Here is a 15,202-nt window from a genome sequence, read left to right on the forward strand (position 1 = left end):
TGCCTCATGATGCCATCTATTTGGTGAAGTGCATCCAGTCCCTCCTGTAGCAAAGCACCCCCACAACATGATGCTGCCACCCCCGTGCTTCACGGTTGGGATGGTGTTCTTCGGCTTGCAAGCCTCCCCCTTTTTCCTCCAAACATAACGATGGTCATTATGTCAAACGGTTATATTTTTGTTTCATCAGACCAGAGGACATTTCTCCAAAAAGTACGATCTTTGTCCCCATGTGCGTTGCAAACCATAGTCTGGCTTTTTAATGGCGGTTTTGGAGCATGTCTTCTTCCTTGCTGAGCGGCCTTTCAGTTTATGTCGATATAGGACTCATTTTACTGTGGATATAGATACTTTTGTACCTGTTTCCACCGCATCTTCACAGGGTCCTTTGCTGTTGTTCTGGGATTGATTTGCACTTTTCGCACCAAATACGTTCAACTCTGGAGACAGAACGCGCTCCTTCCTGAGCGGTATGACGGCTGCGTAGTCCCATGGTGTTTATACTTGCGTACTATTGTTTGTACAAGATGAACGTGGTACCTTCAGGCGTTTGGAAATTGCTCCCAAGGATGAACCAGACTTCTGGGAGGTCTCCAATTTTTTTTCCTGGGGTCTTGGCTGATTTCTTTTGATTTTCCATGATGTCAAGCAAAGAGGCACTGAGTTTGAAGATAGGCCTTGAAATACATCCACAGGTACACCTCCAATTGACTCAAACATTGTCAATTAGCTTATCAGAAGCTTCTAAAGCCATGACAAATTTTCTAGAATTTTCTAGGCTGTTTAAAGGCACAGTGTATGTAAACTTCTGACCCACTGGAATTGTGAAACAAAATATTGTTGGAAAAATGACTTGTGTCATGTACAAAAGTAGATGTCCTAACCGACTTGCCAAAACTATAGTTTGTTTACAAGAAATTTGTGGAGTGGTTGAAAAACGAGTTTTAATGACTCCAACCTACGTGTATATAAACTTCCGACTTCAACTGTATGTATAATGTAGCATGTTTCTATTGAAACTATAACAACAGGTCTTTTCTTATGTGTTTTTCAGCGATACAAAATGTGCAACAAGCATCTATATTTATAGATTGTGATTATAAAACACATGTTATTACTCTGTGTGCAGACTTTGAGACACTGACACGGGAGCTGTTCAAGCTTCAGTTTGAGGAGTCAGGGGTCAGAGGTCAAGGCTCAAGGTTCGTGTCAGAAGACCTCTCCAGTCTCCTAGAGTCACCTACCAACACGGTAGGAGATATTAATACTGTACACTTTAGCCTCTAGGCTTTTCTTCTGTGAAGACGCTAATGCATTGTAGTTGGTTAAGTGCACATCAGACTGCGAAATTTGAAATTGGTATGAGGATTTGCAGATCTGTCTTATGCTAAGGTGGCGATGGGCAACTCTAGTCCTCAGGGCCTGATTGGTGATACACTTTTGCCCCAGCAAACACACCTGACTCCAATAATCAACTAATCATGGTCTTTAGTTTAGAATGCAATTAGTTTAATCAGCTGTTTCATCTATATGGCTGGGGGAAAGTGTGACACCAATCAGGCCCTGAGGACTAGAGTTGCCCATCCCTGCACTAACACAGTGTTTCTCTATTGTAGCAGTGCTGTTTGCTGTTGTAAACATCCATGTGTAAAGTGTAATAGTGGTTATGGATGTCGACCTGTTGATGCTCTGCTTGAAGGTGATTAATGTGTGTAGTAGTGTGATTGTACAATATATGTTTGCAGTAAAGTCTTCAGTAACCGATATATTAGGGGTTTTGGGACACCCATCTGTTGTGACACCCATCTGTTCCATGCATTTGAACTGTTCCAGAGCTAGCACACCTGATTCAACTTGTCAACTACTGTAATTATCAAGCCCATGTTAGGTGCATCAGGTGAGCTAGTCCAGGACTACAACAAAATTGTGAAATATCTAGGGGTCCCCGAGGATAAGTTTGAAAACCACTGGCCTATATGCATGTGTTCCTATGTTGTAGTGTGTGTGAGTGTAATACAGGCTGTAACTAAATCATGTAGTAACATGTTATTTTAATGATGATGTTGTGTTCCTGTGTTGATGCTATACATGATGGTAATACCTGTTTGATGTAAAGCCTTTGACAAGGTGTTAGTCCCATGTTCCGGTGCTGTGATTATGTGTGAAGTAGATCCTTTATTCATGTCCCTCTGTCTTCCGGTCTCTCCATATCATCCTTCACTGTTAGATCAGCCTTCACTTTCTGTCTAATAATGTCCCTGTTGTCCTGTATCTGTCAGCCTTCACTGTCTGACTCTGATGACCTGGAGGAGATGGAGAGACTGAGGAAAGACCACATTGAGGCTCTGAGAGAGATCAAGAAACTACAGGTATCACAGGAGTTAGAGAAATAAAACATTAGTAGGTCAGAAAACAGGAACATTTGTGTGTTGACTTTAGAGAATATATAGACTTTTTTTTAAAATGTTCTTGCCGTGTCTCTACATTCTCCAGGAGCAGTTGGCAGAGTCAGAGAGACTTCACCTGCAGATGCAGGAAGAGCTGAACAGGGTCAAACAGGTGATTTTAGTATAGTTTATCTGGCCTTACACATACATCTGAAGCTCACTTACTGGAAGTTAGCTGGTTTTGTTGAGCTTTTTTGGGGGGTGCGTAGCTGTTTGCCTATTCACCAGAGGGCGCTCTGCACAAGCATGCACACTTACATGCATGCGTTTTATTCTGTAGGGTTCTTTGTCTTATGAAGAAGCAGGGAGCAAACCAGACACTTGAGGCCACATTAGGCTGCTGAGGGGAGGACGGCTCATAATAATGGCAGAAACCGAGCAAATGGAATGCCATCAAACACCTGCAGACCATGTGTTTGATGAATTTGATACCATTCCACTCCAGTCATTACTACGAGCAAGTTCTCCCCAATTAAGGTGCTACCAACCTCCTGTGGGCTTGAGTCCAACTGAAGTTTTGTTAACGACCGGCCGTGAAGAGGTAGCATAAGACTAGCATGCAATCTTTTAAATACATGTATCTAGATTACAGTTTATATTCAGCAAGCGATGGCGTTTTCTTGGTCATAGACTGTGGACTTCATACAATAATACAAGATTGTCCAGGTTTGTATTGTGGATGACCATGTCCGAAATCTGCCTTGCCTACTACTTACTAACGACATACTGTGTACTGTACTAATCTTACTACATACTATTTAGAACGTACTTTTTAGTAAAAACGCAGTAAGCAACAATATAAACTAAGCTCATCCATACTAAGAATGCATCATGTTTTTTTTATTGAACCTTTATTTAACTAGGCGAGTCAGTTAAGAACAATTCTTATTTACAATGACGGCCTACCCCGGCCAAACCCTAACCCGGATAATGCTGGGCCAATTGTACGCAACCCTATGGGACTCCGATCACGACCGGTTGTGATACAGCCTGGAATCGAACCAAGGTCTGTAGTGACGCCTCTAGCACTGAGATGCGCTGCGCCACTCGGGAGCCCCTAATGTGTAATTGCGTTAATTCCCGCCATTCGTTCAATTTTGTACAGCACGTTCCCTTATCTGATTATCAGCTGTTGTCAAACGCACGTGGGTAGAGAAAGACAATTCTCTTCCTCAACAGTGTGTGGAGAATTCTAGTAGATGAAAAGCCAAAATTAGTATGGCATCCTGGCATTTTAAACATTTACTACATTTGACATTTCACATGCTATAACACTTTATATTTTTGCATACCCAAAAACCCTGCTATTTATGGTAGAATGCAACCAGGGGTATTCGGACACGGCCGATAAACTGATAACCCATGAGCATCACATACTGCATACACCCAACCACATGAGCGTCACATACTGAAACAAACAAACCCCTCATTATGAACTCCTTAATTCGCTACAGGACCCTAGAGCAGTCACACACTCTCTCAAACTTCCCCTCCATGCATGTCGTCATCATTCCTAAGCATCTTTTCTCTGAGTGTGTTGAGAGCACGGGGTTTAAGCACGTACTGTATTGTAGTAGCACCGCGGCAGTACTCACCATGTGTAGGAGGGAGAAACGGACGGCACCGTGTAGGCTTACTGTATGATGTGTGAGACTACAGGGAACATAGAGGCGGGTGCACCCTAAATAGATCCTCCCTGTATTGTGAGTCATTGACACAGCACTCCTCTTCTTCTCTCTGGTTGCATCCCATCCCAAATGGCACTCTATTCCCTATATAGTGCACTACTTTTGACCAGGCCCATAGTAGAGCACTTAGGGGATAGTGTGTCATTTGGAACTCATCCTCTGATGCATAAAGCACATAGATCAATTTCCAAATGTAATATATCCCAACAGGCACTGGGATAGTAACATATTTATTCGGTTTTTCCATATCCCTCTATCTTCCTCCTGTACATCATGTTCGTCACGACACTGATTGCATATTAAGTAGTCACTACCTGGCTATTAGATTAAGTTCTACACCAGGGCTGCCCAATACTGGTCCTGGAGGCCTGAAACATTTGAGTTTTTTGTTTCTACCTGATAGTTAATTGCACTCAACTGGTGTCCCAGATCTGAATTAGTCCCTGATTTAAAAGGAGAGGATGGAAACCAGAAGTGTTTTGGCCCTCCGGGACCAGGTTTGGGCAGCCCTACTCTACACAGTAACACACGCGTATGCAGACAAATGCACAAACACACAGGCACACACACAAACACAGTGGGGTCATACTTGCGAACATTAGAAACAGTTAAAATGTAAACTCAGCCAATTAACATTGTTGATTTACTTGCACGTGATAGAACACTATTGTAGCTGGTCCCATCAGATAACCTGGCACACGTTAGTCCTATGCTAAAATCACCAGATGACAGTAATTATTTCCTGGAACAAGTTCTGCATTGGCCAATTACAAATGTAGTTGGACGTGAACAAACCCTTTTTCATAAGAGCACCCTTAACCAAGTCAACCACTCTCGTTATCATCCTACAGATTGCAGTAACAGTGTTAGTTATTTTAAAGAAGTTTATTGCGAGTCCACACTAGAGGAAAGTTTTTATCGTTCTACAGTACACCTGTCAATCCACTGATCAACACATCCGACTGCACACTGTAGGCCTACTAATGCTTTCAGGGTGTATTAATTGTCAGTGACAACTGCAAATAATACTTCAATTTACGTACAATGAAAAATTATCTAAACTCGTATTTAATTGTAGCAAATCAACAGCAAACGCCGTTTAGCCTGCACATCTTTTACAGCATGTAATTGCTTGCCTCGTTGCTCAAGTGTTTTGCTTTGAATGTCACGTTCTTGACCTTATTTCCTTCGTTTAGCCTTGTTTAGTTGGTCAGGACGTGAGCTGGGTGGGCATTCTATGTTATGTGTTTCTATGTTGGGTTCATTCAACTAGCCTGATATGGTTCTCAATCAGGGGCAGGTGTTTTACGTTTCCTCTGATTGAGAACCATATTAAGGTAGGCTGTTCTCACTGTTTGTTTGTGGGTGATTGTTGCTGTGTCTGTGTTTGTTCGCCACACGGTACTGGTTCGTTCGTTCGTTCGTTCGTTCGTTCGTTTGTTTGTTCCTGTTCGTGCGTTCATGTTTTATGTTCTCAAGTTCAGGTCTGTTCACGTCGTTTTGTTATTTTGTATTTTGTCAGTGTTCTGTTTAGTTGGATAATTCATTAAAATTCAACATCATGAACATTCACCACGCTGCGCCTTGGTCCTCCTCTCTTCCACATAAAGACAAGCGTTACATTGAATGTGTAAGGCTTGGAAATAAAGATGGGCCGAACAACTTTTCTCTTCGATTATTAATATTTAATCCAACTGCTAGCTCCACATAGACCATGACAATCTGGGAATATTTATGAACACCAATAACCTTTACCCAGGTCAAGTATTCCATAGAGTAGGCTCGACTTCCAGGCCAGTAGGGTGAAAGCCTAGTAGAGGCTAACCATAGTGACTACGCCCTCTCCTGACGAGGAGACATTAGCATATCACTTTCTACAATTGTAACCTACATCTTGTAGTTTACCTGACATTTGATATAATGACAAAAGTAAACTGGCATGTTCTATTCGCCATCACATGTAGGTGCTTTCACCGGAGAAGCTTTTCCCCAAATAGTCTATTACAAACACAGTAATGGTCTATGCGAAACCGTATTTCCGAAACAACCTTGATCACTCACTTCACAAGGCTTGACAGGGTGGCACACTTTAGACTTAGGCTACCATTCAAATGTAGCCTCGCATATTAGGCCTACACTAATTATGATAGTGTGTTGTGGAGAGAAGTACATGCAAACCCTTGTAAATAAAGATTACGAATACATGAAGAGCTTCTTGTCGGAGTCCCTCTTGCAGACCCAACATAAGATACTGCCTCTGCTACATAAATAATTGTCGCTACTATAGGCTATATTACATAGACATGTAGGCTACACTTACACTACCAGTCAAAAGTTTTAGAATACTTACTCATTCAAGGGTTTTTCTTTATTTTGTACTATTATCTACATTGTAGAATAATAGTGAAGACATCAAAACTATGAAATAACACATGGAATCATGTAGTAACCAAACAAAGTGTTAAACAAATCAAAATATATATTATATTTGAGATTCTTCAAATAGGCACCCTTTGCCTTGATGACAGCTTTGCACACTCTTGACATTCTCTCAGCCATCTTCACCTGGAATGCTTTTCCAACAGTCTTTTCCTTCACTCTGCGTTCCGACTCATCCCAAACCATCTCAATTTGGTTGAGGTCTGGGGATTGTGGAGGCCAGGTCATCTGATGCAGCACTCCATCACTCTCCTTCTTGGTAAAATAGCCCTTACAAAGCCTGGAGGTGTGTTGGGTCATTGTCCTGTTGAAAAACAAATGATAGTCCCACTAAGCCTATACCAGATGGGATGGCGTATCGCTGCAGAATGCTTTTGTAGCTATGCTGGTTAAGTGTGCCTTGAATTCTAAATAAATCACAGTGTCAGCAGCAAAGCACCCCCACACCATAACACCTCCTCCATGCTTCACGGTGGGAAATAGACATGCGGAGATCATCCGTTCACCCACACTGCGTCTCACAAAGACATGGCGGTTGGAACCAAAAATTTTACATTTCACTCCAGACCAAAGGACACATGTCCATCGGTCTAATGTCCATTGCTCGTGTTTCTTGGCCCAAGCAAGTCTCTTCTTATTATTGGTGTCTTTTAGTAGTGGTTTCTTTGCACCAAATCGACCATGAAGGCCTGATTCACGCAGTCTCCTCTGAACAGTTGATGTTGAGATGTGTCTGTTACTTGTTCTCTGTGAAGCATTTATGTGGGCAGCAATCTGAGGTGCAGTTAACTCTAATGAACTTGTCCTCTGCAGCAGAGGCAACTCTGGGTCTTCCTGTAGCGGTCCTTATGAGAGCCAGTTTCATCATAGCGCTTGATGGTTTTTACGACTGCACTTGAAGAAACTTTCAAGTTCTTGAAATTTTCCGTATTGACTGACCTTCATGTCTTAAAGTAATGATGGACTGTCGTTTCTCTTTGCTTATTTGAGCTGTTCTTGCCATAATATGGACTTGGTCTTTTACAAAATAGGGCTATCTTCTGTATACCACCCCTACCCTGTCACAACACAACTGATTGGCTCAAACGCATTAAGAAGGAAAGATATTCCACAAATTAACTTTTAAGAAGGTACACCTGTTAATTGAAATGCATTCCAGGTGACTACCTCATGAAGCTGGTTGAGAGAATGCTACGAGTGTGCAAAGCTGTCATCAAGGCAAAGTGTGGCTGTTTGAAGAATCTCAAATGTAAAATACATTTTGATTTGTTTAACACGTTTTTGGTTACTACATGATTCCATATGTGTTTTTTCATTGTTTTGATGTCTTCATTATTATTCTACAATGTAAAAATATAGAAAATTCCCTTGAATGAGTAGGTGTTCTAAAACTTTTGACCGGTAGTGTACATGTATACTGAACAAACATATAAACACAACATGCAACAATTGCAAAGATTTTACTGAGTTACAGTTCATATAAGGAAATCAGTCAATAGGGCCTAATTAATTCAATTCAAGTCTATGGATTTCACATAACTGGGCAGGGATGTAATCATGGGTGGTCCTTGGAGGGCGTAGGCCCACCCACTGGGGAGCCAGGCCCAGCCAATCAGATTGACGAAGCAGGATGTGGAGGTCCTGGGCAGATGTGGTTACACGTGGTCTGCGGTTGTGAGGCCGGTTGGACGTACTGACACATTTTCTAAAACAACGTTGGAGTCAGCTTATGGTAGAGAAATGAACATTAAATTCTCTGGCAACATCTCTGGTGGACATTCCTGGAGTCAGCATGGCAATCTGTGACTGCGTTGTGTGACACAACTGCACATTTTAAAGTGGCCTTTTATTGTCCCCAGCACAAGGTGCACCTGTGTAATGATTGTGCTTTTTAATCAGCTTCTGCTTTTTGTGTTTATGGAACATTTCTGGTATTTTTTATATAAAATCAAATCAAATTTATTTATATCATTTCATGCAACATGGTACCGACACTTTGCTTTTATATTTTTCTACAACGCTTTATATACATTTTAATTATCATCTACTTTGTCACATATGCGTTATTTGATTCAAGGACCAACAATGGAGAGTTTTTTTCTTCCTCAAATTAAACCTTGCCCCTAAGGGAATTGCTTGTGCCTGTCGTTTTCCCCCGCTATCAAACACACCACAGTACTGGATCAAATGAGCTCAAAAGGATACATTGCCTTTCCGTTGAATCCATAAGAACGTTAAAGCTTTGTCTGGGATTTAACCCACCGTCTCGACACTTGCATCACAAGAAAGAGAACAAAGAGAACTTGATGGGTGTTAATTTTTTGTGGGAATTGAAAAAGGTTATAATTGAATACAGTTGAAATGTTTACAAATTAGATGCGCTGAAATGAAGGCAACTAACGAAAAAAAACACTTAGATTATAGCGATATTATGTATTTTCTCGCAAACAATGTAAAGTATGTTTAGATAGGTATAATGTAGAGCCAAGCATGTTGATTTTGAATCTGAGGGTATCCTGCTATTAACACACTTGTTGAATTATGCAAGTGAACAAGACAACAACAGTAATTATTGAGGCAGTCTAGACAGTGCAGGTACGGAAGATGGCACAAATGTTTGATGGTTGCAGCCATGTCGCTCCCCGTTATGTTAATGTATTCATATATGCAAATATGCTATATTTATGTAAATGTTGCACACATAATTATCTTTATATGAACACAGAATATAATAAAAAATACCTGATACAATAAGAAAATGTATAAATGAGTGCATTCTAATAAAAGTAAAACTCCATTATTTGTCTGTGCCAGTAAAATGTTTTATGTGCTATAATTCAGTCAATATCTGAGGATTATAACATTTCTAAAAGTTTGGAGTATCTTCACCCATTATCCAACTGTTGCATTAATTGGAAATATATTTTTTAACTTATTACCCCTTTTTCTCCCCAATTTCGTGATATCCAATTGGTAGTTACAGTCTTGTCCCATCGCTGCAACTCCCCTACGGACTCGGTAGAGGCGAAGGTCGAGAGCTATGCGTCCTCCGAAACACGACCCTGCCAAGCCGCACTGCTTCTTGACACACAGCCCGCTTAATCCGGAAGCCAGCCGCACCAATGTGTTGGAGGAAACACTGTACAACTGCCGACGGAAATCAGCGTGCATGCTCCCGGCATGCCACAAGGAGTCGCTAGAGCGCAATGGGACAAGGACATCCCAGCCGGCCAAACCCTCCCCTAACCCGGACGACGTTGGGCCAATTGTGCGGCACCTCATGGGTCTCCCGGTCGCGACACAGCCTGGGATCAAATATTATAAATGTTTTTAAAACCTTTTTAACAATTTTGATGACCGTTGCTAAGTGCACAATATAAGAAATAGGGTGCCATTTGGGATGCTGCCTTTAAGAGCTCTGTATAGTGCTCCCTGCAGACTCAGCAGCTTCAGGCTCAGAGGGTAGCAGCATTACAGAACTAAATCCCTGCTGTCATCCCAGCCAGCACACAGAAAACATTACACAAGCGGATAAAGAAAATACATAATTTACTAGTAAAATAACTGAATTATGTATTGAATAGATCCAGGGACATGTCCTGCTGTTGCTATTTTGTGAAGGTTTACAACGCCATCTGATAAATCCATGTTTGATCAGTTTGCATGGGGTTTGGTTAGATTTTTTATTAAGGCTCTTTTGTAGAGCTGAGGGGAAAAGGAGAGACACAGACTAACAGTATATAAAGATACAATATTATGGGCTTACTCAGTGTTTAGAGTTACAGCTTGTATGTTGCTCTGCCCTATCGTGCCCTTCCTGTGTACTGATGCTGTTGGTCATTGCTAACTCGGGCAACTCATTCACATGACTGTGAGATGTATCCCAGCTTAAGTGATCTTATCCCTCGCTCTCTAGCTCTCTCTCTCTCGCTCTCTCTCCTTCTGTTCTCTGAAAGTCGGTTCTGAGAATATATAGAATTCCCAGTATTCCAGTCACAGGAACAGATGGTCTGGTGTGTGTGTGTGGGGCAAGTGAATGAATGTGTGTATGCGTATGTGCCCATTTACTTGTGTGTGTGTGTGTGTGTGTGCGTGTGTGTGCACACATGTGTTCCATGTAGGGAACACCAGGGGAGATCTAGGTCACAGAGAGTTAGGTGTTTATTTTTAGCCAACAGCAAGGATCAGCATTGACCACACACACACACACACACACACACACACACACAGAGAATAGTTTGTGAAGAAACACATTTTAAATAAATCATCTGAGAATTTATAACTGGACGGCTATATTGAGGTTTTCCACATACCTACAGATTGATAAATAGAACATTGGCTAGAGGGTTTGAACTTTGAACTAACTGACAGACTAATGCATGTTATGCCACTAGCTTACGAACATTGTTTTTTAAGTCTTCAGAGGCGTCGCCATCCCACGTTTTTTTGTTACATAACTGCACTCAATATTACGCTACAGCTTGTATAGATTGGCCCACACACACTGAGCCTTCGTCAATTATCTACCGTATTATCATAGTATCAGGTACGGCTAGGGGTTCTTTCAGGTAAAAGTGGTCAGGAAAACTACTGGAATTTTCTATGTAGAGCATTACATAATCTTATGTAATTATGTAGGTTAGTCTGTCAGGTTGTTCTCTCCCAGAGTAGTCCCATCATCCATCATGTGTCCACTAGCGTTTTGACTCGCGTGTTTACACCACTCTAGCGTGTTGACTCTACTCTAGCGTGTTAACACCACTCTAGCGTGTTAACACTACTCTAGCGTGTTGACTCACTCTACGTGTTAACACCACTCTAGCGTGTTGACTCTACTCTAGCGTGTTAACACCGCTCTAGCGTGTTGACTCTGCTCTAGCGTGTTACACCACTCTAGCGTGTGACTCTACTCTAGCGTGTTAACACCATCTAACATGTTGACTCTACTCTAGTGGGTTAACACAGCTTAGCGTGTTAACACCGCTCTAGCGCGTTGACTCTGCTCTAGCGTGTTAACACCACTCTAGCGGTTGACTACTACGCGTGTTGACTCTGCTCTAGCGTGTTGACTGCACTAGCGTGTTGACTCTACTCTAGCGTGTTAACACCACTCTAGCATGTGACCTCTACTCTAGCGTGTTGACTCTGCTCTAGCGTGTTGACTGCACTAGCGTGTTGACTCTACTCTAGGTGTAAACACCACTCTAGCACTCTACTCTAGCGTGTTAACACACTCAGCGTGTGACTCTACTCTAGCGTGTTAACACCACTCTAACATGTTGACTCTACTCTAGCGTGTTAACACAGCTCTAGCGTGTTAACACCGCTCTAGCGCGTTGACTCTGCTCTAGCGTGTTAACACACTCTAGGCGTGTTGACTCGACCTAGCGTGTTGACTCTGCTGCTACGTGTTGATGCACTAGGCGTGTTGACTCTATCTAGCGTGTTAACACCATGCTAGCGTTATCTGCTCTAGCGGTTGACTGAACTAGCGTTGTGACTCTACTGCTAGCCGTGTTAACACCACTCTAGCTGTGACTCTGATCTAGCGTGTTAACACCACTCTAGCGTGTTGACTCTACTGTAGCGTGTTAACACCGCTCTAGCATGTTAACACCACGCTCTAGCGTGTTAACACCACGCTCTAGCGTGTTGACTCTGCCCTAGCGTGTTGACTCTGCCCTAGCGTGTTGACTCTGCCCTAGCGTGTTGACTCTGCCCTAGCGTGTTGACTCTGCCCTAGCGTGTTGACTCTGCTCTAGCGTGTTGACTCTGCCCTAGCGTGTTGACTCTGCCCTAGCGTGTTGACTGCTCTAGCGTGTTGACTGCTCTAGCGTGTTGACTGCTCTAGCGTGTTGACTCTACTCTAGCATATTGACTGCACTAGTGTGTTGACTCTGCTCTAGCGTGTTGACTCTGCTCTAGCGTGTTGACTCTGCTCTAGCGTGTGATGAGTGAGGGAGACCTGCAGTGTTGTAAAGTACTGAAGTAAATATACTTTGGAGAACTACTTAAGTAGTTTTTCGGGATATCTGTACGTTACTTTGCTATTTATATTTTTCACAACTGTTACTTTTACTCCACTACATTCCTAAATAAAATAAGGTACTTTTTACTCCATACATCAGGGATAACACCCAAAAGTGTGGGAGCGTGCCCGCCTGTCTGTAAAAAAATGAAGACAAGGATTTTGATGTATAGCATTTACTTTTTACTTTTACTCAAGTATCAACACTTTTCCACCTCTGTATTTAAGTACATTTTAAACCAGATACTTTTAGACTTTTACTCAAGTAGTATTTTATTGGGTGACTTTCACTTTTACTTGAGTCATTTTCTATTAAGGTATCTTTACTTTTACTAAAGTATGACAATCAGTACTTTTTCCACCACTGGAGACCTGTTTGTGCGTGTCAGTGTCACACACCTCAGAACACTTTTATCCTCTAGCAGAGAATTACAAAAGAAAGCTAAAATGCCTCTGAAATAGGCCAAAATAATTGAAGAAACAAATTAAAGCAAAGCACCGTTTCTAAAAAAAAATAAAATAATGTAGCATCCTTTTCATTCATTCAAGCAGTAAAATGTTCCAACACAAGTTCAAAGTTCACTGAACTTTTACCTACAGCATATTCCTGTGCCTGTTTGACTCTCCTGTCCTCTCCTCGTCACTCTCCCTGGTAGGAGGTAAAGTCTGGGACGGATGAGAGCCGTGCTCTGCGGAGCCGGATCCACTTGGCTGTAGCAGCCCAGAAGCAGGCCAGGGGAATGGAGATGGATTATGAGGAGGTGATCCATCTCCTGGAGGCTGAGATAGCCGAGCTCAAGGCCCAGAGGAATGAACAGCAGCAGCCCGGCCAGGCTAAGGTAACAGACTGGTTCTCAAATCATACCCTATAATCCCTATTGCACTACTTTTGACCAGAGCCACTATTCCCCATGTATTGCACTACTTTTGACCAGTGGCGTAAAGTACTTAAGTATCTGTACTTTACCATTTTATGTTTTGCCAACTTTTACTTCACTACATTCCTAAAGAAAATGTACCTTTTACTCCCTACATTTTCCTTGACACCCAAAAGTACTCGTTACATTTTGAATGCTTAGCAGGACAGGAAAATGGTCCAATTCACACACTTATCAAGAGAACATGTGGTCATCCCTACTGCCTATGATCTGGCGGACTCACGAAACACAAATGCATAATTTGTCAATTACAGTATGTCTGAGTAAATTTCTAAATTTTAAAATAAAATTTAAACTGTTTAATTAATATAAGGAATTTGAAATTATTTATACTTTTACTTTTGATACTTAAGTATATTTACAACCAAATACTTTTAGACTTTTACTCAAATAGTATTTTACTGGGTAACTTTTACTTGAGTAACTTTCTATCAAAATATCTATATTTTTACTCAAGTATGACAATTGGGTACTTTTTCCACCACTGCTTTTAACCAGAGCAACTATTCCCCATGTAGTGCACTTCTTTAGACCAGAGCTACTATAGCCTACACACTTTTTAACGTAACTATTTTCACCCATAGCGCACTACTTTGGACCAGAGACTACTTTTGAGAAGCAGAATTGCCATTAAACCTGTCAACCGCCATTCTCGGATTTGAGACCCCCTTCTCTCTTTCCTCTTTCTCTGTTGAGCATAAAACCCATGCCCAGACTGAGGTAACAGACTACACTACATTCCCCTGTTGGAATAAATAACAGTCTATTCCTCAAACGCATGTATTATTATCTTGGTGTAAGGTATCAACCACAGGGAGCTCTGCTAGATCTGAGGGGCCTTACTATACCCTGTCTCTCTCTCTCTATCTGTATCTGTCTCTCTGTATCTGTCTCTAAGTCTCTGTTTCTCTCTCACACTCTCTCTTCCCCTGTCTTCAAACGAAGTAGCTCCTTCCTCTCCCTTCCTTCCATTTATCTGTATTTCCTTCTGTCCATCCTGTCATCCAGTGTGTCGAGCCCACCCAAACCCTGCTGGACCTTGCTCCTGGTTGCTTCCTTTCCTCCCTGTGTGAGTCCGTTCCAGGTTCCTCCCTCTCCCCTGTGCTGAGAAAAGTCTGCTCCTGATTTCCCCCCTCTTCCTGTCCGAGTCTGCAGGATTTACTGCTTCACTGTGTGAGTAAAATAAATTTAGACCCATCTCATCATTCTTAACTTCTCTCCCTTGCTTTCCCTCTCCCTCCTGTCACTGCTCACCCTTCCATACTGTGTGAGTCTGCACCAGATCCCCAATCCTCTTGTCTGTGATCCCGTTCCAGGTTTTCTCCATCCTGTTCGGGAGACCTTTACCTGGACCATAATTATAATCCCAGTTACACTTTTGGCATGTAGCCTACATAGTACTCTGAGTCAATGGGAAAAGTGTGTGATCATTTATAAATAAATAAAACATATCACACTTTTGGCAGTCACAGAAAAGTCAATAGAAACCTTTGCTATAGTTTTAAAATAATTTAACTATCATCAATGAATGACACTTTATTGAAAATATGTAACTTTATTGAAAATTAGGGCTGTTAATCCCAGGACTTGCTGATGAATCATGAATCACAAATTCAGATTTAGCTCAAATTGAGCTGTAATTTAAGATTTGTTATACAAAAA

General features: G+C 41.8%; 1 protein-coding gene across 1 annotated transcript in view; it reads left to right on the forward strand.

Annotated features, from left to right (window-relative positions):
• The window catches only part of stxbp4 (syntaxin binding protein 4), a 58,250-nt gene that overhangs the window by 31,561 nt on the left and 11,487 nt on the right, over window positions 1-15,202 (forward strand). The window contains exons 14-17 of the mRNA XM_070448726.1: window positions 1,130-1,251; window positions 2,280-2,369; window positions 2,494-2,559; window positions 13,259-13,441. Coding sequence (XP_070304827.1) covers window positions 1,130-1,251; window positions 2,280-2,369; window positions 2,494-2,559; window positions 13,259-13,441 — 461 coding nt within the window. The remainder of the gene's footprint in view (window positions 1-1,129; window positions 1,252-2,279; window positions 2,370-2,493; window positions 2,560-13,258; window positions 13,442-15,202) is intronic.

Source organism: Salvelinus sp. IW2-2015, linkage group LG18 (assembly GCF_002910315.2).
Source record: "Salvelinus sp. IW2-2015 linkage group LG18, ASM291031v2, whole genome shotgun sequence".
Lineage (NCBI taxonomy): Eukaryota > Metazoa > Chordata > Actinopteri > Salmoniformes > Salmonidae > Salvelinus > Salvelinus sp. IW2-2015.